At 48.7% G+C, this 22,248-nt stretch overlaps 9 protein-coding genes across 9 annotated transcripts; 5 read left to right on the top strand and 4 right to left on the bottom strand.

The window, feature by feature from the left end:
- Positions 1 to 1,446: 1,446 nt before the first annotated feature.
- H257_05409 (hypothetical protein) lies at positions 1,447 to 1,887 on the top strand (the record flags this gene model as incomplete). Its single annotated transcript, XM_009830281.1, has 1 exon — positions 1,447 to 1,887. The coding sequence occupies one exon, from the start codon at positions 1,447 to 1,449 to the stop codon at positions 1,885 to 1,887; it is 441 nt and encodes a 146-aa protein (XP_009828583.1).
- A 1,650-nt stretch (positions 1,888 to 3,537) lies between these two features.
- Positions 3,538 to 4,500, bottom strand: H257_05408 (hypothetical protein). Its single transcript, XM_009830280.1, has one exon. It carries the CDS (start codon positions 4,465 to 4,467, stop codon positions 3,598 to 3,600), a length of 870 nt encoding a protein of 289 aa, XP_009828582.1. The 5' UTR covers positions 4,468 to 4,500; the 3' UTR covers positions 3,538 to 3,597.
- Positions 4,501 to 5,178: 678 nt separating this feature from the next.
- On the top strand, positions 5,179 to 7,176 carry H257_05407 (hypothetical protein). Its single transcript, XM_009830279.1, has 10 exons — positions 5,179 to 5,232; positions 5,283 to 5,490; positions 5,566 to 5,730; positions 5,799 to 5,861; positions 5,950 to 6,019; positions 6,320 to 6,363; positions 6,481 to 6,552; positions 6,597 to 6,689; positions 6,791 to 6,960; positions 7,022 to 7,176. Exons 1-10 carry the CDS (start codon positions 5,198 to 5,200, stop codon positions 7,143 to 7,145), a joined length of 1,044 nt encoding a protein of 347 aa, XP_009828581.1. The 5' UTR covers positions 5,179 to 5,197; the 3' UTR covers positions 7,146 to 7,176.
- H257_05406 (hypothetical protein) lies at positions 7,174 to 8,457 on the bottom strand. Its single transcript, XM_009830278.1, has 2 exons — positions 8,141 to 8,457; positions 7,174 to 8,079 (listed from the first exon to the last, which is right to left on the bottom strand). Exons 1-2 carry the CDS (start codon positions 8,441 to 8,443, stop codon positions 7,357 to 7,359), a joined length of 1,026 nt encoding a protein of 341 aa, XP_009828580.1. The 5' UTR covers positions 8,444 to 8,457; the 3' UTR covers positions 7,174 to 7,356.
- A 213-nt stretch (positions 8,458 to 8,670) lies between these two features.
- Positions 8,671 to 10,142, top strand: H257_05405 (hypothetical protein). The gene is made up of 3 exons (XM_009830277.1): positions 8,671 to 9,420; positions 9,474 to 9,943; positions 10,018 to 10,142. The coding sequence occupies exons 1-3, from the start codon at positions 8,715 to 8,717 to the stop codon at positions 10,075 to 10,077; spliced, it is 1,236 nt and encodes a 411-aa protein (XP_009828579.1). The 5' UTR covers positions 8,671 to 8,714; the 3' UTR covers positions 10,078 to 10,142.
- A 434-nt stretch (positions 10,143 to 10,576) lies between these two features.
- H257_05404 (hypothetical protein) lies at positions 10,577 to 13,021 on the bottom strand (the record flags this gene model as incomplete). Its single annotated transcript, XM_009830276.1, has 2 exons — positions 10,577 to 11,569; positions 11,993 to 13,021. The coding sequence occupies 2 exons, from the start codon at positions 13,019 to 13,021 to the stop codon at positions 10,697 to 10,699; spliced, it is 1,902 nt and encodes a 633-aa protein (XP_009828578.1). The 3' UTR covers positions 10,577 to 10,696.
- Positions 13,022 to 14,095: 1,074 nt separating this feature from the next.
- Positions 14,096 to 15,474, top strand: H257_05403 (hypothetical protein). Its single transcript, XM_009830275.1, has 5 exons — positions 14,096 to 14,309; positions 14,369 to 14,599; positions 14,657 to 14,778; positions 14,839 to 14,903; positions 14,995 to 15,474. Exons 1-5 carry the CDS (start codon positions 14,131 to 14,133, stop codon positions 15,385 to 15,387), a joined length of 990 nt encoding a protein of 329 aa, XP_009828577.1. The 5' UTR covers positions 14,096 to 14,130; the 3' UTR covers positions 15,388 to 15,474.
- A 1-nt stretch (position 15,475) lies between these two features.
- Positions 15,476 to 16,815, top strand: H257_05402 (hypothetical protein). The gene is made up of 5 exons (XM_009830274.1): positions 15,476 to 15,670; positions 15,731 to 15,970; positions 16,045 to 16,157; positions 16,225 to 16,289; positions 16,342 to 16,815. The coding sequence occupies exons 1-5, from the start codon at positions 15,492 to 15,494 to the stop codon at positions 16,732 to 16,734; spliced, it is 990 nt and encodes a 329-aa protein (XP_009828576.1). The 5' UTR covers positions 15,476 to 15,491; the 3' UTR covers positions 16,735 to 16,815.
- Positions 16,816 to 18,923: 2,108 nt separating this feature from the next.
- Positions 18,924 to 19,942, bottom strand: H257_05401 (hypothetical protein). Its single transcript, XM_009830273.1, has one exon. It carries the CDS (start codon positions 19,918 to 19,920, stop codon positions 19,069 to 19,071), a length of 852 nt encoding a protein of 283 aa, XP_009828575.1. The 5' UTR covers positions 19,921 to 19,942; the 3' UTR covers positions 18,924 to 19,068.
- Positions 19,943 to 22,248: the final 2,306 nt, after the last annotated feature.

Raw genomic sequence — 22,248 nt, 5'->3', positions numbered from 1 at the left:
AACTCTCGTGGTTCATTCATCAACGCTTCGGCATGTATACAATGGTCGATTTGGTCCAGAGAGTGAGACGACACGCGCGCGCGTTTGGCCTCACATCAACCGTAAGGATCGAATCTACGAGGGATGGTTTGTTGTGTTTATATTTTTATACAATTGTGTTTTTATCACTCCTTCGAAACAAGATAATAAATAGATTCGATATATATTGACTGTGAAGTCAGTTCCCGACAATTCATGCCGCGGATCAAGCTGTGAAGTCATGGTCAAGGCGTGCTTCATTGGAGCACACGAATGCTAGTGGGCATCCATTATTAGCCAGTCATTGGCGAAATAGCTGAGGTGCCCAAAATGGGATGAAATGGGGTCATGTACCCCATTTTGAAAAATGGATTTTGTAATGAGTTGGGGAGCGTTTTGATTGGATAATGCCCATTTTGAAAAGTACTTGGAACAGGCTCTAAGGCCACTTCCAAGTAACTTTTCAAAACGAACGGAGCAATCAGAATCATTTCCGTCGTACTTCGAAATCATAGCACGACAAGGAGTCATGCTTTGGTCGTGATTGGGGTATTTGTGCATTCCAAGTACAGTAACGTTAAATTGATTGACTACTGTTTTACTTGATTTCAGTATTGGATGACTTTCCGCACCATGGAGCCTTGAGGTCCACGCCGATCAAGGCCGAAGCCAACTTTGAGGGAAATGCTATCGTCAATGGCAGCACAAGTGACCCATACATCATAGATTCTTCCTAGCAATACGTTTTGAATAAAGTTACTGCGCCGTGGCGCACCTTTTACCTCGATACCTCCATGGCGACCTCCATATTGTCATCGTGCCGTGCCATGTCGTGGTCCGGTATGACACAGCTCGATCCTGTGAGCTTGGTGCAGGACAGCTCGACGGGGATGTAAATTTAGTATATATAGCTAGACGCTATATTGTGGCACTATCCGATCTACATGTTCCTATAGCTCGTATACCTCTGGGCTTGCGCTTGGACCTGGGTGTGCGGCGGCCACATCTTGCGGCCCATTTCGATGGCACCCAAGCGCTGATGTCAAAGTGAGCAACCAAATTGCGACCAGAATGGGGGTGTTCGTGCAGGTTGTATGTACTTGCTTGTCTCTGGAGACCAGTCCTTCCTCCAGCCATCATGCATATAGCCTAGAAAATCCATGTGCGGGGCGATGTGGGATCACGGATTATGGGGCGACGGTGTCTGTGGCAGCAGCGCTGCACTACATTGTGCACTCGTTATCCACGGGTCGAACGTTAGTGTGCGCGGTGTGTGTCCTCCTATACACTTCATGTAATCTAATTCAGCCCACACATCCTCCTTGCCACTCTACACGACATGCCATTGGCACCATCTTGATGTTTCCTGACGTCATTTCTCCGTCGTCCCAACGGGTTTTTACACACATCTTCATTCCTGAATTCGCTATGAGCAACACTTCACACGATGACAACCCTCCTCAAAGCATCGTACCGCCAGATGATCAACTCATTACGACCTTGCTTGGGACTTACGATGCAACGTTCGACCGCAACATGCGATGGGTAGCGCAGGGATGGGGCGACCCCGCAGTTGGACTCAACTACGTTTCTGGGGAAGTTGTGATGCCCGAAACGGGCAACTACGTGATGGTCATTACGTCCGGCAACCCCGCCCTCCTCCTTTGCGCGACTTTCCTCAAGAATGACCGTCAGAACCAAGAAGAAAAATTCACCATGGACGTGACGCTGGGCAAGCCAATATGCATGACACTGGAGAAGGGAACTCGATTGCGATTGACCAAGACCAAAGAGAACACTGCCAAGGGGGCTAGTTGCACCACCAAGCTTGTGTTGTACCGGCACGGCTCGAACGCTGCTTCGGCGTAACTTTATTCAACGTGCCACTGGTTGGCTTGTTGGGAAGAGTCCGTCCAGTCACACTCACAGGCCAAGGGTTTGCAAAGTTCACCTCCTCCTTAAGTCAAAAGATACAGCATTATGTCGAACCCGACATGCATCTTCAACATACGACTTCGTCTGTTTGGCTCTGGAGCTCATGGCTTTGTCGATTGAACACTAGCTCCAGTGCGAAATAGTCAACGCCAGCCGTTAAGCGGCAATGAGTTCAAGATCACTCGAGCGTTCATGATGATCGAGTGATCTTGAATGTATTGCCGCTTCTCCTGCGTTCAACATGACTGTGGTCGGTGTGTTTCATCGGCCTTTCAGAGCCAACAGAAGTAAAGCAATGGGCATTGCTGATAGAAGCCCAGCCATCATCCGGCGAGGTTGCTGTGGGCCAGGTTCCGAACAATGACAGGTTCATGTCCATCGTTCTGAGCCAGCGCACAGCAAGTTCGCTGAACGATAGCCCGACGCCTGCAATTTCGACGTTGATTTTACAAACGGTGATGTAACCTTTTAGTGGGTCTGCGGAACGCATTACTGGAATAACGACATGCGTCCTTTTGTCATTGCCGACGCCAACTACGTCACGCATTGGACCACTTTACTGCGTAACGTAACGGCGTAACTCCTATGATTGCACGGTATTGCCAAAATATGGTCGTCGGAAATTATCTACTTGGCTTTTGTATTGAATTTTGACATGACCATTTCGGCGAAGTTAATTCACCGGCTAATTCGACGAGAATGCTTAGATTATGCTCTTTCACGTTCACTAATTTACAGGCCAATCGGAGCTGAGGAAGTTCTGTTTTTCATATCAGTCGTACAGTAGTACGTCAAATAATTCATGATCCAAATATGGAACTAAAAATCAAAATAAAATGATTAAAACGGGCCACTCTGGCTGCCACAAAAACATGCCAGAAAACCCCTCTTTGGCCGCTTTTCCGAAATATTATGACAATTTTTCAAATGACAGCTTTTGTTTGTGTGTTTGGCTATCAAATCTGACATATGTAAAGTGACATAATACGTCGATTTTTTCCGTTTTCTGACAGAAATAGTTTCAACTGCAACAGTCTAATTTTTACCTACATGTTGTTCCAGCAATAATAGTTCCAATATATTTCGCTAATATTTCTCACCTCCTATTTGTCAGAATATTATTTGACATAAAATTTTCTATGGCATCCACACTCGGCCTAAAAATATTTTAATTAACTTTTTTAGAGATATCTATAAAGGACGTAAAAACGCATATTGGTACTGATCCATGAGAGGTCACGTTAAGGCGGCGGCATATCGTTGGACCATCAAATAATGGGCGGTTTGTACTATTCACATTTTGTGTCGCCGGTATTAGGTTTTGGCCAACGTTTACACGTAAAGAACTCTAACCCGAAGCCTGTTACTACGTACTGTAAGTAGTAGTAAATCCTATTATTGTGCTTTCGAGTGAAATTTCATTGTGTTGTGGCGTGGCTTCTCGTAGGAATCTAAATCGATTTGATTGGCTACTTCAGATGAGCTCAAAATTAATAGCCAATCAAAACCCTATCAATGAAATTCAACCAATCAGATCGATTGTGGATCGGTTTGGTCGGCGCGATTCGATTGCACCCCCTCCCCAAATTTGTATCAAATCGACAATATTCATACTTGAAATACGAATGAACCTGGATGTACGCGTTAGACGACGGTCGCGCACTCGTTTTGCTCAACATGGTCAAACAATCTGTGGGTCATTTCGACGCCTAAAAACAAGCATCCATTCGCTGGAAACGACCGGAGCACGGCGGCACTCCATCCGCGGTAGAAGCCCCGCAGGCCTTGGGTCCGCCACACCGTCTCGAACGCCCGGCGGAATGTGACACCGTTTCCCACCTGCATGTACGACTTGACCACATCGGCGGGAAAGATCACGCTCCATCCCGTAGCCCCGGCCACCCCGCCGCAGGTCAATACTGCCACCGGATGCAAATCTCGCCTCGACATGGGTTGAGATGTGTGGTCGCTCCATAGGCGAACCAAGGTCGACGTGTACAGTTCATATGCCCCAAAAAAGATAAAGTTGAACGGGACGTCGCGGAGCAGCACGGCGGGCAGTCCCGCGACGAGTCCCTTGACGCCATTCTGAGCAATCACTTCGCGGATACACGCAAACACCCCCAAGGATGAAGCATGGGACGTCTGGAGGCGGCACTTGATTACTTCTGCCGGCGTGATCGCGGTCGCGGAAAACACCGCGGCGGCACTACCGAGTAGCGCTTCGTCCAGCAAGGTAGTAGTATGCGAGTTGCCAAAGTATAGTCGACGGAGGACGCCGTGTGCGGTGAATAGCACCGAGTTTTCGATGATCGCACTTGACAGCGCCGGCGTGGCGCCTTTCCACAGCGACCGCAAGCCTTCGTTTTGTACAGTGCGGACTAGGCAGTGCACGAGGCCGCGGTACTCGCTGGTAGTCTGAAGGCGCACCTTGGCCACGTCGAAAGGCAGGCCCGAATACACGTTGCAGATAGCGCCGACCACGCCGCTCGATGTTTCCTTGAGGTCGAGCATCGCTGGGTGAAGGTGGCTAAAGTTATGGGTCCGTTGGACGGAGTTGAAGAACCACCTGGAGCTATAAATGCGCCAATGAAATCGTAGTATTTCAGAATGGTCGAAATGGATTGGTCAACGCATTTCTTTATTGGACACCATTTGAAAGCTGCCACAAATGTATGTACTACACTCCGAGTATAAGTATTACTAATTTCTTCGGGAAGGTTTACTTGAATTCATACTATTAATAGAGTATAAATAATTCGAAGTAGTACAGGTAACGACTGTACAACTAACTGTACCGAAATCTTCACGAAGTGGTACTCAACTACCAGTATATTTTGAGAATAAAATATTGTGTCTTACAGTTAGTACTAATAAGTAACCCAAAAGTCAACTTCGAAATTTTTATCCAGCGAAAGAAAACTTGATTTACAGTTAAAAGACCTGTAGTAGTATGAAAGAGAACGGTACTAACTTTGTACTGACGTAAGACCACAGGGGCAAGTCGGTGGTGTTCACACCATGCATGCATACTGTATGACGACCCAATACCGTATATAGAATGTACTACTGTAGTACCCCACTTACCAGATGCGACAATAAAAAATTGAAGTGACACCAATAATTGCTCATATTAACCAGGTTACCATTTGAGAGTGCAAAAATATCATGATTGGCTAAAACAATTCTATGAAATGCAGTGTGATTGGTTATCCAAAGTCCAACCAATCGTCGATATTGCAACATGGCGCACGGTCGCGTGTACGGAGCGCTTCAGCGGTACATGTCCATGATACGTATGCAAGCATCGAGCTAACTCATGAAGGTAGACTGCCGTATGTGAAGACTGCTCCCGAGATCCTTGAGATGCGCTTCTGGCGGCATACAGTGAAGGAGAAAGTGATGGTCGACCCCATTCGAAGGGCAAAGAATCAAACCGACCGTTTGATCAATTACCAATTGGCCAAGCTGGCGTCGATCACGTCACATGTAGCGAACGAGTTTCCAGCTCTTCGTAGCTTGCATCCTTTTGAGCATGTACGCATGCATGATACCCGTCCATCCGTGTGACCGTCGTGCGTTGCATTCGTGACTTCCTTGTCGGGTATATAGGAGGTGGTCGTGCTGACACTCGGTCAAGGCGCGTATGAATCGCAGCTCAAGCACCTTCGCAGAGTGTATTCGGCTTTGCACCAGTGTGGCAAATCCTTTGAAATCGAGAACAAGCAAGTGCGCACTCAAATCGAATCAGCCGACGTCATGGCGCGATGCCTTGATGTAAGTACGACATACCCGACGTGGATGTACCCACTTGAACATTGACATATGGCGTGCGGGGTGTGTAGGCCCTGAAAGAAGTCGTTCATGGCCAAGCGCCAGTCCTCCACGACACGGCCGAAATGGCCAAGGTACCTAATTGTGCCTGTGACATACAAAAGTACTACTCATATGGTACCTAACGACGATGATGGTACCGAATGATATCATGGTGCGTAGACTTTGCGAAAGTTGCCTGAAATCGACTTGAACAAACCATTGTTTGCACTCGTGGGAAGCCCCAACGTCGGTACGTACGACCTGTGTTTACTGAATCGAATGTCATGATCGTTCTACAAATATTTTGATATATATATTGTCGATTTGTTACAAATTTGGGGAGGGGTGCATTCGAGTCGCGCCGACCAAACCGACCCACAATCGATCTGATTGGTTGAATTTAATTGAGAAATGGGGTTTGATTGGCTAATAATTTTGAGCTCATCTGAGGTAGCCAATCAAATCGATTTAAATTCCTACGAGAAACCACGCCACCACACGAAGTTTCACTCGAAAGCACAATATATATATATTTACTAGTACCTGTTAGGCAAATCGTCGTTGGTCAAGGCGTTGACGACGGCAAATCCCGAAGTAGGTGGTGCCTCTAGTTGTACAAAAATCTACTACTACTACTACTAGTAGTAGTAGTAGTAGTAGTAGTCCCCGACACCACAAATTATATCTTGTCGTCAAACATATCGTTATTAGATTGCAAATTACCCGTTTACGACGCGAGGGGTCACCATCGGGCACATTTTCATTCACGGCATTTCATATCAAGTCTGTATGTCCTAGTCTCCGCCTGTACTTACCATATGAACCAGGTAGCCGACACGCCGGGGCTGCTGCTTCGTCCCGACGACCAGCGCAACGCCATTGAAAAACTGGCGCTCGCCATCTTGACCAAAACCAAAGCCGTACGTACAAACATCTCGAATTTGTCGATATTTTGATTACGAATCGCGCCGATTTTAATTACGAATCATGTGTTGACTAAACACATTTTGTTGGACATTAGACGGTCGGGTTTGTGGTCGACCCTACAGGCAGCTCGGGAACGTCCGTGGCCGTCCAATTGGCCTTGCGCGACGAACTCCGAGCGAAGTTGCCTGAGAAGGCGGCGACTTCCTGGATCGACCTCGTCTCCAAGATAGATGTGCCGTATGATCGTTCTACGATTTCTCCTTCGTACGGATATATATTATATATATATATATATGGCTAAACTGCACATGTGGGTGGTACACAGGGACCGAGCGCTGCTAGCGACGATGCTTCCCGTGTCCACGGCAACCAACGAAGGCTTGGCCAAGGTCGACGCGAGTGTGCGTGCGATGCTGCAGTCGGTGGCGCTTGGCCAGAACGACCAATAAGCTATCGAAACAAGAACGTTGTCACACATGGAATACGTGTTCTTGCAAACACCATATCTCCCTGCTAGACGTTAAACATCACTATTCAACGCCAACACATGCGATACAGTATAGTGCTCGGCGAATACAGCCCAAATGCCGTTGGACTTATATGTTATCTTGCGATACAGTGCACGACGGTGGTGAATGGTCCAACTGACGTGGGACTTTGTTACTGTCTTGGATAAAAAGAAACGCACACCGAGGCGGCGGCGGTAGTGGCGGAAACACAAATTGGCTTGGAAGTGGCCATGAACGATACGCTGGGGACGTTGTCGTCGACGACGAGCGAGTACTTGACTTTGGCGACCGCGGCCGCTTCCTGGGCGTAGATGCAGAACCCCCGCCCACTGCCGCGACACCACACGACAAACGGATGGTTGGCAAACGTGTCGTGGGTGGACGAGTGATCCAAGACGCTGAGGGGGGCCAGCCGGCCACGGGGGTCCACCGCAAACAGTTCGTACGTGTCAAATCGCGAGTGGTGGACGGAGAACGTCATGACCAGCGCCGACGTCGGGCGCGACGTTGCCGGTACCGGAAATGCAAAGGACGGCGATAGCATCGTGGCCGCATGGAAGGGAAAGCTCACGAAGTGGACGCCACTAGACGACGACCAAGATGGAGCTGACCCACATACGTGCTTGGGTGATTCGTTGCCAGGACGGACGAGGAAGTCGACGATCTTGCGCCCCCCGAGTTTGGTGTAGAACACGTGCAAATCATCGCTGGCCAACTGGTTGTGGAATACCACTTGGATTGGTGGAGATGGCGCGGCTTCGACGGAGGCCTTGGACTCGGCCCCGTGTGGGAACCGCCACGACGACGAGGCTGACATCCGCCGACTTGGTCTCTTGGACGCGACGACAGCAGCAGCAGCAGTGTGTGATGAACTCTACCATCACAACATGAACATGTTTGAAACGTGAGCGAAAGATGCGGTGAGGACAGTGTACTGTGGTTCTAGATAAGGACAGAGGCGACGGGTTGGTGTGTTTGCTGTACAGTGCGACTGGTTTCACTTGGCGAGATGGATGGTTGGGGGATTTGGATCGATGTATCATGATGGGTTTCTCTGGTTTCAATGAGCTGTGGACCTGCCTGGGGCGGTAGTCTTCACTGCGCTCGTCGTCGGAATCGGCACAAGGAATCGACCGAGATGGAGTCCAGTTCAACGTGTCGAGCACCTTTGGCTTGAACTGGAACTCGGGGAAGCTGTTGCCCATCACCAGGGCATACCGCTCGTCGTTTGTCGGCATAAGTCGCGGCGCCGATACTGTACAATCTGTCAAATCTAAACTTAGCTCACCTCCCACAATTGATATAGTTTAGTCATACAGTAGTTCTGGATTTTGAATAACAGTTCCCGTGACCATAATAACAGCAAAATATTTGTCAGATTTAAAATACCGCCAACGGTGGTCGATTTCGGTGTGTGACAATCTTGAATTCAAATAAAAAGGTTTATCCGGCCGAAGAGGTTTATCCGGCCGAAGTTCACCAAACAAACACGGGAGCCCAATTCCAATCATGTTGGGGCGCACCATCATCCTTCGACGCAGGAGCGTACGACTGGCGCAAGCCGCCGCAGGATGGAGTAGTGCTCGGCTGTCTACCAGCACACTGCACCGGGTGACTATCGCTCGCCCGGCATCGTTAAAGGAGTTCCAGCTCAAAGGAACGCGACCGGTGGACCTCCATGTCCGTGCGTCGCTGACTGCCGACATTGAGCTTGCGTCGGACGAAGCGAATGCGTTCCAAATTGTCACGCATCCCAACGGCAGCGCCATTCGCGCCTTGGACAGCGTCGGTAACGCGTCCACTCCGCTGCATGTGGAGCTGCACTTGCCATCCCAAACCGACCTGAACGTGTCACTGGTGCACGGGAACGCCACTTTGCACGACAAAGTCGAAGGCAACGTCACGATTGCGTTGAACCGCGGCAACATTTCCGCCGACAAGCTCCGCGGGACGAATGTACGCCTTGTGTCCAACGACGGAACCATCGCGATCCATACGCTCGTCGAAGGAGAGTCTGTGACGCTGTCCGCCAAGCATATTGACTGCAAAAAGGTCATGGCCAAGCGAGCCGAGATCACATTGTCCAAGAGCGTTGCAGAGCCACTCAACTCATCGTTTGGGGCGTTGTACACGAACTTGGCCACGATTCAGAGTGCCGCCACGGGCACGCTCACCGTCGGCAACGTCCACGGCGCATTGGACATTCGCAGCGACGGTACTAGTAGTAGTACTACTAGTAGTAGTCGACCCTAATGGAGCAGTGGACAGGCACGACCGAGATTCACGTGGGCAGCGTCAGCGGCAGCTTGTTTGTCGAGGACACGGGCGACAGCTGCAATGTGGACGTGCATTTTGACGCAGTGCAGTCGACTGAAGAAGCATCTAACCGCGTGGTCTGCGGCGGAAATGCAAACGTGTCGGTGGCGCCGGCGCTCAAAGTGGCCGTGGAACTGCATGGAAGTTCCGTGGACACGAACGGGTGCGCGTTTGATGGAAGTGGACTCGAAGTCGACCAGCTGGACGACGAGTATGTGATGGCGTCAGGGGAGTTGCGGCCGCGGCTGGAAGACCAAGGGGGACACGTGGCATCGAAGAATGGATCGGGTAAGATCAACTTGAGTGGCGCCAAGGCGTCGGCCATGTCCACGTCATTCTTCACCACGAGCGCCGCCGCCGAGGCGGTCCAACCTGCGGAGGGACAACCCGAACGCATCTTCGTGCATGCTGTGAATGGAAAGGTACGGGACGAAACATGCGATAAGTATCATGGGGGATGTACAAACTGAATTAGTGTATGTATGTGTGTGCTTAGGTCACGTTGAAGCAACTGTCGTGGATGGACAAGATTCGACTCAAGCACAAGCCAGAATAAATCTAACTCCCCTTGGGGTAATCATACATGGAGTTTGTATACCTGAGGTTGAAGTGTAATGTCGCCCACATATATTTGTCAATCTCGAGACTATCTGTGAGTATATCCTTTCTCGGATGCCAGCAAATGGCCAGCGGTATCTGCGTCAAAGTACCATTTGAATCATCCGAGAGGTTCTATCTACGTAGTACACTTGGTAAAATACCTCAACTAGCCCTTGTCGCCAACAATAACGGAAACCGATTGATCGGTTTTCAATAACGACGCGCTCGGAATTTCTCACTCAAGAAATCAAGTTTGGTGAATAATTTACTATTAGTAGTACTACGTACTATTAATACTACTAACGTTAGCATGTACCGTCCGGAAATGTAAAAACTCAGAGTCATATCTTAGTACTGCGTTTAACGTATCTATATTTTCAGTAAAACGTGCTTACTTCGAAGTAAGCAAAATCCATACTAAGCTTACTGTATATCTGGATAGGATCAACAAAACCTCGGAAACTTAATGTTTTTCGATTGACTTGATGAGTCGATCCACAGGCAGCAAAGTACACAACAATCTATCACAGCAATTCATGCTAACGTGACTACGTTGACCATTCTATCAAATGGAGTTATGCCGCCGCCGCTTCCGACGCGAGCATGTGCGCTTGTATCTCGGCCACAGCTTTCTTCACATGCTTCGCATTCGTCAAGAGGTGGTTCGCCCCCTTGATCAAGAGCCATTCCTTGGGGTGGGCGGCAGCGGAGAACAAAGCCTCTCCCTGCTGCCACGGGATGCTCTTGTCGTGATCGCCGTGGATGACAAGGAATGGGACTTTTCCTAGGCCAACGCTCACCCCAATATCCAATGCCACCATGTCCGCAAGGTATCCATGATCTAGCGGGCGCCAAAGCTTTCCCGTAGAACTGTCCACGTCGACAGCGTCAGGAGGGAGTGGCCAATTGGGTGGCCAGTAGAACGGAGTGAGGCAGAAGCCGTCGGTTTGAGCTTGGGCTTGTTGATCGATGGAGAAATCCAAGTGCACGCCTTCCGTCGTGTCTGCGATGCCTGCGACTACAGAAATGGACCGGAGTGAAGTGTGCACGACATGATTCCGCACAAGCGACGCCAGGATCGCCCCCGTGGAGAGGCCAACTATGTGAACATGCCGCATCCGTAACTCGTGCTCGCAGAACGCAATGATAGCATCGGCATCGTCCACCTCATGGCTTAGTAGTTTGCTTCGGTAGGGTACATCATGATCGGAGCCTGGGAGCCCTGAAAAGTTGACACAGAGCAGGTCAAACGAAAGAGGCAGGAGCTCGTTCAGCTTTCTCGGGAAGCGGCTGGCAAACGCCGGAGTTACCGACGTATCTGGGTGCACGGACAGGTCGGGAAAGCCGTGGAAGTAGACGACGATGCTGGAACGCGATGGTGTGCTCGGGTCGGAAGACAGGAGGCCGAGCAGATGCCGCCGCCGCGACTTCACTGGCACATGTACGTGCTGTAATATCCGTGGCATTATATATTTTGGCATTGTCCGGATAACAATCGAAACGTTGCGTCTTGAAATAAGCTTACCTTTACAAACCCAATATTGTACTGTGTTTATTCTAAACTGGAGCGACATGGAGAATGAATCGACACAACCAAATGTACACAAGAATCGACAGAAGAGTTGAGCCAATCAGATTGCAGGAAACATCACCAACGTTTAAATAGTGTGTGACGTCATTTAGTGTGATACAAAATCACTACAGGACAACTTTTTACATACAAAATTCAGTACTTAGTAACAATGAATCGATCGATAGATTTGGCGATTTTCAGCACAAAAGTCACATTTTGGGTAAAAGGACAATACAATACGTTGATGGTTGAATAACGTTAATTTTGATTCGGTTTGTTAAATATCCTAACTAATGACACACTGGCATTGTTTCTGCCGACTCTTTCGCAGATACCGCGCGATGGCGGCGTGTCCGTTCGTTACGGCATTTTGAATCGCATGGACCCGATGCCCTTCGCGTCGGTGGGTGGCTAAAAACTGCACAACTTCGAAATGTCCATTCTCGGCCGCCCACGTCAACGCATCGGGCGTCGCGCCTTCGGTCCGCATGCTGTGGAGAAACTTCACAATGGCGAGATGTCCTTGCTGTGCCGCCCAATCCAGTGCCTTCGCGGTGCACCCTTCGCGGCGATGCACATGCAGAAACTTAAGCATGTCTATGTGTCCTTCGAGCGCCACGCGATCCATGCCGTACTTCGAACATCCCTCTGCTCGATTCTTGTGCAGGAACTCGACGACATGCAGGTGGTTGTTGATCGCGGCGCTGTCCATCGCGTAGAATGTCGCGCCTTCGGAGCGATGGTCGTGAAGGAACTGCACTACATGGAGGTGCCCGTGCTTCGCGGCGTCGTCCATGGCAGCGCGTGTGCATCCTTCCGTGCGGTTAAAGTGGAGAAATCGAACGACGTCTAAATGTCCCTGCTCCGCGGCCCAGTCCATGGCGTCCGTCGAGCAGGTCGCGCCGTGCTCGTGGAGGTACTGGAGCATGTCCAAGTGGCCAGAGCGCGCAACCAGATCCATCACGTCGCATGTGAACATATCGGGGCGAACATGCAACAGTCGTTGAAGCAACCGCTGGTTCTCGACGGTATTCAAATGAAGCACTTGCAATAAGTATGGCGCTTGGCAATACTCGAGCTGTTTTCGCCAGGATCGGCAAATCGGCGCCAACTCGATGTCGAGTCCGCGCTGAAACGTAGTGATGACGCGGAACAGCTCAGGGATCGCAAGGACTTGACGTGCTGGCCGCGAAGCGGAACGATGACATTTGTAGAACGCGCCAGACGGGAGGGTGTCCTCGTAGAAGTGGAAGCTGTCCTGGTCTGGAAAGAGCATATCGTCGTCGTCATGATGGTCTCCTTCCAGCGCATGCCACCGCAACTGCATCGTGTGATTCGTTATGGCGTGCACTTGGTCAATCGAACAATGCAAAGATCTTACTGCAGATCGACCCAAACCGGCGTTTCGGTTCTGGCTTTATGCCGAATTCAACCGCCCCAAGGCCTTCAACTAGGCAAAGTATGCCGTGTTGAAGCTTGTCGTGCCGTATTGAACGACCGTATGTTGCTCAAGTTCAACGTTAAGATCGAATTCTGGCAAGTCAAACTTGACAGTCCTGAGACGCTGTGACTGGGAGGATTCTCACGAGAATGACGCACGACATGTACAGCTACTTGGCTATCAGATGATGATGGAGGCGGGGCCGACCCTTCCCACAAGAGGAGATAGGGGTTCTATTAGTTAGTTACGCTGTAGTAACTACTACCAGTAACACAGATTGTGAATTGGTGGTCACTTGAAGTTGAAGTAGCAGGTGCGAGAGAGAGTTCATATTTAAAAAGAACTTGTTTCTTGTATGTATTTAAGAGAGCAGGATACACTACTCTCCTAACTTCTGCCGAAGACTATTAATACCAGTGTAGTAACAAGTAAAACAACCTTGTGAGCCTTGTTACTACTACTACTACTAGTAGTCCTACCTACAGTACTACTATTAATACGAGGATATATATTATGAATAGTACTACTAGCACATCATATCAAACCATGAGCTGATGAAGCAAGGGCAGTACGTACTGTATTGTCCATCATTCGAGTGCAAGTCCGTCCACTCTTGTCATGCATACTACTTCAGTAGTAGACAGCACCTCAAGTTGGATTTCGTGCTTCAAGTACGCTTAGTATCAATAACTTTTACCGTTACAAGTCTTGTACTGACGTGCGATAGCGATAGTATCGTTGAGGATTGGCCGTTGATATCTAACTCCTTCTTGCAAACCAGGAGCATCATCAGCGCAACCTCCATGGAGTAGTTCGTCATAGTGTCATCGGATGGAACAACCTCTGCCGTGCGATATATTGTTATTCTCTTACAATATAATTCAACATAAAGATAAATAGAACCAATTCACTCTCATATGAGAGTGATGTTCCTGTAAAACAACAGGTTCGCACTTGATACTTGATACAAGAACGACAAGTGCAGATTCTTCAACATGCGGGTTGTGGTCGTGGGAGGTGGTATCGTCGGCCTTTCCACGGCGCTCTTGCTCCTGGAACAAGGCTTCCGACATGTGAAGATCGTCGCAGACAACTTTGACGACACGACATCCCACACAGCAGGTGCCGTGTGGCGTCCGTTCTCCAACGCCGCGACACCAGAACGAATCATGGAGTACGTATGCCTATCAATGCGTGAAGGAAGGTGTATAACCCGTCTTGTGAATGTATTAGTGCCTGGGGCCATGAGACGATAGTGTGGCTGCAAGGACTTTTGGATGCGCATGGAAGTACGGTCGTGGGTGTTCAGAAAACCCCCGGCACTGAACTCCACGATGTGCCGACGACAACACATCCCTATTGGGCTCATTCCGTCGACGGATTTCGATTCCTCTCGCCAGACGAAGCGAACAAGTATGGCAAGGCCTACGGATTCGAGTACACGTCGCTGATGATCCATTCTGGGTACTATCTATCTACAGCATGCATAACTTCATCATCCTCAATATGCTGGTAACATAGGGTATTCATGGCGTGGATTACCAAGCAAATTCAGGCGAGAGGCGGTACCTTTGAGACGCGGCACCTTTCCTCGTTGGACGACCTTCATAACGAAGGGAGCGACATCATTGTCAATTGCTCAGGTGAGTCAACCAGGTCCCTGGAACGGCATGAGTGACTTGACCGGTCGCGTGTTGATGTAGGTTTGGGAGCCGGCAAGCTCGTCAACGACGCGACCGTGTACCCTGTGCGCGGCCAAGTTATCAAAGTGAGCTATCTCTTCGATATATTTTTCATTATTTTGCGAATGTGGACAAATATTTCGGGGATTGATATTTTACTCTGTTTATTCCCAACAGGTGTTCAATCCATTGATCACGCACTTTTTCCTTGTCGAAAGCGGAGGCCATTACACGTACATATTGCCGCGGCCCGGGGGAGAAGTCATCTTGGGCGGTACCGTCCAAGCCCACAACTGGAGCACCGCCTGCGACGAAGACGACGTGAAGCAAATACTCGCGCGATGTGCCGACCTTGTGCCAGCGGTCAAGGAAAGTCGCGTGCTGCACACGAAGGCCGGCCTCCGACCGTCCACGTCCCGGGGAACGCGGGTGGAATTGGACCCTAAGCGGACTGCCAATGGAGCCTGGGTCATCCACAACTACGGACATGGCGGCAGTGGACACACCATCCACCGCGGGTGCGCCGCCGACGTCGTCAAGATCGCTCAGTCTCTAACGGCCAAGCTGTAAAGTTCTGAAAAATGAGTTTGGTTATCCGGATTTGTTGCACCAATTTATCCGGACACATATGGAATGCAAACGTTATTCTGAGTTGTCATTTTGGCATTTCCTTGATGAAGGTTGTGGTCGTGGGCGGCGGCATCGTTGGGCTCTCGACGGCATTGGCACTGCTGGAACATGGGTACAGTGATGTCACGGTAGTGGCAGACAAGTTGGACGACACGACCTCCCATACAGCTGGGGCGTTGTGGCGGCCTGTGTTTGCCGGCGCGACTTCGGATCACACGATGGAGTACGTCGCGCCAAGTCGTCATCATTGAATAGTATCTCATACCGTGCTCCTCTCCCACAGTCAATGGAGTCATGAAACGATGTTGTGGTTGCGGGGCCTGGTAGAGCGACACGGTTCGACTGTCGTTGGCATTCAATGCACACCAGGAATGGAATTGTCCGACTCGCCCACGGACTCGCATCCGTATTGGGCGCATTCGGTCGAGAACTTTCGATTTCTAACGCGGGAAGAGGCGCTGCAGCACCCACCGTACGACAAGCCCTTTGGCATGACGTATACTTCGGTCATGATTCACCCAGGGTATGTATGCCTCCGTCATCTATATCTCATTTCATCATCGCCACCATCGATCAACTCTATTCCTTCGACCGTAGTGTTCTCATGCCATGGATCACACACGACATCAAATCCCGCGGGGGTACATTTGAAACCCGCCATGTCTCCACTCTGGACGACCTCGACGCCGACATTGTCGTCAACTGCACCGGTACGATGTACATGCCGTCTTCCATCTCTCCAACTCTCGTGTTCACATCTCGCATATGTTTCTGTAGGTCTTGGCGCGGGAAAGCTAGCCGGCGATACTTCCGTGTACCCGGTTCGAGGGCAAGTGATCAAGGTCACATGTCCTCGCTCACTCGACCGTTCGTCCATTCTAACAGTTGCATTAGGTGTTCAACCCAAGCATCAAGCGCTTTATGTGTGTGGAATCGCATGGTCAGTACACGTACATCCTCCCTCGTCGCGCGGGCGGCGAAGTCATCGTGGGGGGCACGGCCCAAGTCGGCAACTGGAGCACGGCCAACAGCGACGCCGACATCGCCGCCATATTGGCCCGCGCGGCCGTCCTCATGCCCGAGATCAGCGACAGCAAGGTTCTGCATGCGAAAGCAGGCCTTCGACCTGCAACTTCTCGGGGCACGCGCGTCGAGTTGGATCCGAAGCGGAGGAATAAGGCGTGGGTAATTCACAACTACGGACACGGCGGCAGTGGACATACCATCCATCGCGGGTGCGCGTCGGAGGTGGTCAAGATCGTCAGGTCGTTGCATGCGAATCTCTAGATTACGCCTTCTTGCGTCCTCTACGTTTGCTTTCAGGGTTGAACAGGGGATACTCTTACGATAATGCAAAGTTTTTGGCCAGCTTTGAGACTATATATATATATTATATAGTGGATTTGGTACAAATTTCCAGACCCCGTCGAATCGAGTAATCTCGCCGCGGAATCAAGAATCGACGCGATTGGCTAATAATCCAATTTTGAGTGGATTTGATTGGCTCGTCTTACATAAAGGACAAGTAGAATCAGCCAATCAGAACTCCAGCTTGATTCAATATTGAATCGACAAACCGCCCGAATTTTAAACGTTTTAATGCGAAATCACAATATATGATATAGAGATATGATATATATATATACAGTGCTGGCAATAAGTTTAAGACCACCCCAAAATGTGTCGGTTACATTAGCACCATGCGATAACACGATTCCACGACATTGTTCAAGTGATTTAATACGAAATTTAGGCTGGTAAGAATAACAAATATGTCCATTCTATCATCCAATATCACGCTATGATAAGATCAGATTTTTTTGGCTGGCAATAAGTATAACACCACCACATGAAAAAAGCATTATTGCATATCGATTACCATCAAAATAGCTATCAATACTTTGTTTTACCCCCCTTGAGTTCCAAGACACTGATACAACGCTTCTGCATCGACCGCAACAGCTTTTCAATCAGGTCTTGCCCAATCTCATCCCACGCTTTCAAAATGGCAGCAATGAGGTCCATTTGGACGTAAATTGACGTCCGTGTGCGTAGACAGCACGTGCAAGGACACCCCACATGTTTTCAATGGGATTTAAGTCCGGGGACTTCGCTGGCCACTCCATAACGCGTACGTTGTGCGCCTTCAAGAATTCCTTGGTCTCCTTGGATCTATGAATAGAGGCATTGTCTTGTTGGAAAATGCACTCGCGGCCAAAATGGTAGTCGATGTAGGGGAACAGGTGGTCCGACAACGTCTCCACGAACGCAGCGCTATCTTGAGTGCCCTCCAATATGGCCAGAGTTGTCTTTCCCTTGGCGCTAAAAGCACCCCACACCATGACGCTGCCACCACCTGATTGCCGCTTGAAACAAATTGTTTTCTCCTTGCGTAGATCGTGCCAATAATACTTAAGGCCGTCAGGGCCATCAAGATTAAATTTCTTTTCGTCACTAAAGACGACGTTGACCCAATCACGGTCACCCCAGTTGACCTTTTCACAAGCCCACAATTGACGGGCCTTCTTATGCTGTTCCGCGAGGGTTGGCGACGCCATCGCCTTGATAAACTTGAGGTGCTTTGACTTGTTAAGCAATTGACGTGCACGCCTGGCGTTTATGGTCAGCTGGCACTCGTCAACAAGATCGCGTGAGCTCAAGAAGGAGTTGGAAGCAGTTCGAAGGAGGCGGCGCACGTCGTTTGCAGTTACTTTTGGTGGCCGTCCACTACGCTTGTTGGTATTGTAGGCCACTGGGTTGCTTAAGAACAAAGCAATAGCACTTCGAGAGCGACCTATAAGTCGTTCTATCTCTCTTTGGCCTTTGCCGACGTCGTTCAGGGCCAAAATCATGCCCTGTTCTTCCTCCGTGAGCTTGGGTCCCGCTGGCATGTAACGATGATGTTTTGAAATCAAGGAAAGGCGGGAATCAGTTTAACTTACCAAGAGGAGCATATAAAACGAGTTTTTAGTGCTAAAAAACGCCAAGAATCTCAAAAATGACAGGGTGGTTTTATACTTATTGCCATGTGGTTTTTTGTGAAATGACGTTTTTTCAGCATGGGGTGATGAGCACTTGGCGCCAAGTTGCAAGAAATATCAAGATGGTTTGCAAGTGACCTTGGTATTGCTAGAATGTCTGTAAATTCAGAGATTAACTACTTGAGTGTGCTAACCTGTCCAATTTCTAGGTGGTCCTAAACTTATTGCCAGCACTGTATTATATATGGACGACCTCGTGCAATGATCTGTGGGCGTTCTACCGCTAGCTATGTCAACCAAATTTCGACCACTGTACTACTTACTATACACGATATTTTACCTGCATGTTGAGGCTGTAAATCATTCATGTTAAAATGCTAAATATGAATCACCCGAATAAAATTAGGTTGATTTTGCACATGTCGATTGGGTGATTTTATAAAAATTAACGAAATTTCGTTGTGATGTACCATCGTAAAGGTTATTTAATTTAGCGGCGTTATACGTAATATAATATTATTATATCAGGATTTCTATCTCTATAATATATATATATATCAGTATATCTACTACGTACAGTAGTATCTGTGTATTGCCAATTCAAGGCTACAACAATCAATCCCACGACAGTGCGATCATTTCATGCTTGGGAAAGCGTTTGCAATCGCTGCAACCGCGCGGCGTCCACAGCCGAGTCGTCCTTCAACTTAGTCCACGCTCGATGAAAGTAGGGCCTGGCAGTGTCGTGTTGGTTCAGCGCCTCGTAGTTCTCGGCCAGCTCTTCCGACACGTACCCATCTTCGTTGCCGGCGTCGTCCAACACATGCAGAATCGCCAGCGCTTCCGCGTGTTGATGGAGCGATCGGTGGGTGCGCGCAATCATCCACTTGCCAACATGGATAGGCTTGGGGTCTCCTAAGCGTTCCCGGGCCGCCAATGCCGTTCGGAAATAGACCATTGCCTGGTCAAAGTCCCCTGCGTCATGGTATGTCCACCCGATGTTGTTGGCAAGGGACGCATCCCAATTGCGCGCGGCGGGGTCCTCCGACGTCAACGCGAGGGCAAGCGCCTTCTCGCTCCATGCTAGAGACTCGGTGGGGTCGTCGAACACAAGGGCCACCATGTGCATGGCGTCCACGGCCAACTCGTCAAGTTGCGCGGATACGGCCAAGTCCGTGGCTGCGAGGAAATGGGGACGGGCCTCCGCGGCACGTTGGGACGACCGGTAGACACGACCACGTTCCAGATGCGAACGGACCTTGACTTCAATCGCATCGACAGTGGTCGCAAGTTGCATGACGACTGCGTCGACGTTGTCCAAGGCGGCGTGCGCTTCGTCGAAGCGATTGCGGAGACCCAATGTCCGGGCGATCTGGGTCTGGAGGCACAGATTGTCGGGCGACGCTTCGTCCGCCGTGAGCATGGCGCGGAAGTGCTCTTCCGTGGCAGCAACATCGGAAAAGTTCCACGTCGATTTGTAGTTTCGGACCATGGGTTTTTGAAAATGACAAGCGCATGTCGACAAAACGTTGCAGGAAAGATCATGCTACAAATTGTGAAAGTATACTCATTTATACGGTTAATTCTCCAAAACTTTTGATTTGGATGGTTATGACTTGGAAGTAAACATCGGCAACAAAATAAACTCTACAAATGTAAGGAGTCGCAAAATACTTATACTAGTAACGTAGATGGCCAATTTATGGTGCACTTGAAAGAGACCTCGTCGTAGAATGCAGCTTACTCGTCTCTTAGGAACGGGATTTCAATTCTGAAAAGTGCTGCATGAAGCCGAAAGGTTGGGCATTCTTCTGGTTATTTAATCGGCGTAAATGGACTTCAGCTTACGTTCATTTACTCGATTTGTCAAGGCAAAATAGGAGGGACAGTTTATAGTGCACGGTTTAAGCTTAAAATATGTATGCGGGCTTTGCTTATTTTTTGGCGATTTTATTTTTCTAGTGATTGGATTGGCTATTCCAAATAATCAAGCTATTCCATTGGCCAATTTGAGTGCATCTTAAACTGTCCCGTGCACCATAAACTGGCCATCTACGTTAAGTTAATTGAGAGTCTCGATTCACTGTCAAGTAGAGTTACATGTATACTCTCGGCTGCTTAGAGAATTCAACATAATTGCTGTGATTACAATGTACAGTGTGGGACGACTTACTACCGGTAGTTCAGTTTGAGACGCCAACTAACAAGGTGATTCATGTAATTCCCAGCCAGCATGGGTTACTATTAATATCTGAGTGCCATAACCCGTCACCCATTCATCCGATGAGGCTATTCATTTTGAAGATCATGACGAGCTTTATGACTTTATGCAGGTCCCATCATTTGTATCGCATAGGTCATTTTGTGCAATTCGTCGCTCGAAAAACAGATCTTGACAGTGAATTATATTTTCCAGATAACGTTATGTTTTCTATGTTTCTCAATTCTTCTTACTTTTTGTATGAGATGGAATTGAAAATTTGCGTCAAAAAGTGTCCGAGAATTCGATGCGTTACCTTAGTATATTACACGGTGGCCTAACGAGTACTGTACTGTACCGTACTGTACTCCCTCCGATCCAATGAGGTAGTAGTAAGTTAACTTACTGTGGTAGTAAGTTTAGCTTACGTAGTAACGTTACCTAGTACCGCTGTACTCCGAGTACTATGTACTAGTATTAATTAACGTTAGCTTGCAGTATATTTCACCTGACCACCGATATATTTCGACCACCTCCATTTAATTTCGTGGGACCTCTACCTTCACCCCCAAACCTGGTCTAATTCAATCAACTAAGTTATACTTCTAAGTACTGGAGTAATATGTAACGGTAACACTACCAGGTATACGTATATGAATACCAGATTCCAAAGTCTGAATCCACCAAATGCAATTACGTAGTACTATTAATACGTAGTAATTCACATGAATACAGAACTGGTGTTGTATTCAGATCAAACGAAATACTATGTGCTACATTATTCAAGTATTTTAAGCGAAATGTTGCAGCACATCATGCACGAAAGTAGGCCATGTCGACGCTTTCTTGGCGGCGATTGCGCCGGATTTACGTGTTCCACTACAAGCTTAGGGCATCCCCAATGGTGCGACGGTAAACGCTATTTTACCGTTTTTGAGGTCAAATATGCAGTTTTGGCAACCCCAACGGTGCGACCGGAAACGGCCTATTTTTACCGCGAGACGGCAAATCGGTGAAGTCCGAAATACAGGAGCCAATCATTGACTACTATTTGAAGTATTCTCACCAATCAATTGCAAAGCATGGATTTTTCGATAACAACATTAGTTAGATGCTCTCAGAAGCACGGTTAACGTTAGCTCAATTGAGATGGAAGGTGCCTCCTTTGACTACCCTACTGACTGCGTTGAGAGACACTGCTCGTGAGCATTTTTTGTACCTTTCGGGGTCAACAAGGAGGTACAGGGAACGACGCTGAGTAGCGGCGTGATGAGGAGTTGTGATTGGACAGAGACGCGGTTCGAATTGACCAATTGAGGCTCACAAAACCAAAATATAAAAGAAGTATCGAATGAAAAATATGAGCTTTGAATATAAGATTACAAAGGCTATTAATATAAAGAGTAATTAGTACTAGGAAGACATCGAAGCCATGGTTTTCAAGTCCTCATTCTTGCAGGAAACTAATTATCACAAGGGATCAAGGTCATAAAAATGCCTATTACACATATTGCATTACAACGCTGTGACACATGGACTGGATTTGCACCCCTCATGGGGACGAACAAAATGTGATATGACCCCTTATAAAAATACTACAATTTAATATTCTATTCAAGT

The sequence above is a fragment of the Aphanomyces astaci genome, assembly GCF_000520075.1.
Source record: "Aphanomyces astaci strain APO3 unplaced genomic scaffold supercont1.10, whole genome shotgun sequence".
NCBI lineage: Eukaryota > Oomycota > Saprolegniomycetes > Saprolegniales > Verrucalvaceae > Aphanomyces > Aphanomyces astaci.
The sequence above is the reverse complement of the archived record's forward strand: the minus strand, read 5'-3'. Positions and strand labels throughout refer to the sequence as shown.

Excerpts from the sequence above, each read along its gene's own strand:
- H257_05406 (XM_009830278.1), bottom strand. The coding sequence starts at position 8,443 with ATGCCGACAAACGACGAGCGGTATGCCCTGGTGATGGGCAACAGCTTC. Across the intron at positions 8,080-8,140 it reads TGTCCTTATCTAGAACCACA|AGTTCATCACACACTGCTGC; the intron begins GTACACTGTCCT and ends TTGTGATGGTAG.
- H257_05401 (XM_009830273.1), bottom strand. The coding sequence starts at position 19,920 with ATGGTCCGAAACTACAAATCGACGTGGAACTTTTCCGATGTTGCTGCC.
- H257_05403 (XM_009830275.1), top strand. The coding sequence starts at position 14,131 with ATGCGGGTTGTGGTCGTGGGAGGTGGTATCGTCGGCCTTTCCACGGCG. Across the intron at positions 14,600-14,656 it reads TCGCTGATGATCCATTCTGG|GGTATTCATGGCGTGGATTA; the intron begins GTACTATCTATC and ends CTGGTAACATAG. Across the intron at positions 14,904-14,994 it reads TGCGCGGCCAAGTTATCAAA|GTGTTCAATCCATTGATCAC; the intron begins GTGAGCTATCTC and ends TATTCCCAACAG.
- H257_05405 (XM_009830277.1), top strand. The coding sequence starts at position 8,715 with ATGTTGGGGCGCACCATCATCCTTCGACGCAGGAGCGTACGACTGGCG. Across the intron at positions 9,421-9,473 it reads ATTGGACATTCGCAGCGACG|GCACGACCGAGATTCACGTG; the intron begins GTACTAGTAGTA and ends AGCAGTGGACAG. Across the intron at positions 9,944-10,017 it reads TGCATGCTGTGAATGGAAAG|GTCACGTTGAAGCAACTGTC; the intron begins GTACGGGACGAA and ends GTGTGTGCTTAG.
- H257_05402 (XM_009830274.1), top strand. The coding sequence starts at position 15,492 with ATGAAGGTTGTGGTCGTGGGCGGCGGCATCGTTGGGCTCTCGACGGCA. Across the intron at positions 15,971-16,044 it reads TCGGTCATGATTCACCCAGG|TGTTCTCATGCCATGGATCA; the intron begins GTATGTATGCCT and ends CTTCGACCGTAG. Across the intron at positions 16,158-16,224 it reads CATTGTCGTCAACTGCACCG|GTCTTGGCGCGGGAAAGCTA; the intron begins GTACGATGTACA and ends ATGTTTCTGTAG.
- H257_05407 (XM_009830279.1), top strand. The coding sequence starts at position 5,198 with ATGGCGCACGGTCGCGTGTACGGAGCGCTTCAGCG. Across the intron at positions 5,233-5,282 it reads GTGTACGGAGCGCTTCAGCG|ACTGCCGTATGTGAAGACTG; the intron begins GTACATGTCCAT and ends TCATGAAGGTAG. Across the intron at positions 6,364-6,480 it reads TGACGACGGCAAATCCCGAA|ATTGCAAATTACCCGTTTAC; the intron begins GTAGGTGGTGCC and ends TATCGTTATTAG.
- H257_05408 (XM_009830280.1), bottom strand. The coding sequence starts at position 4,467 with ATGCTCGACCTCAAGGAAACATCGAGCGGCGTGGTCGGCGCTATCTGC.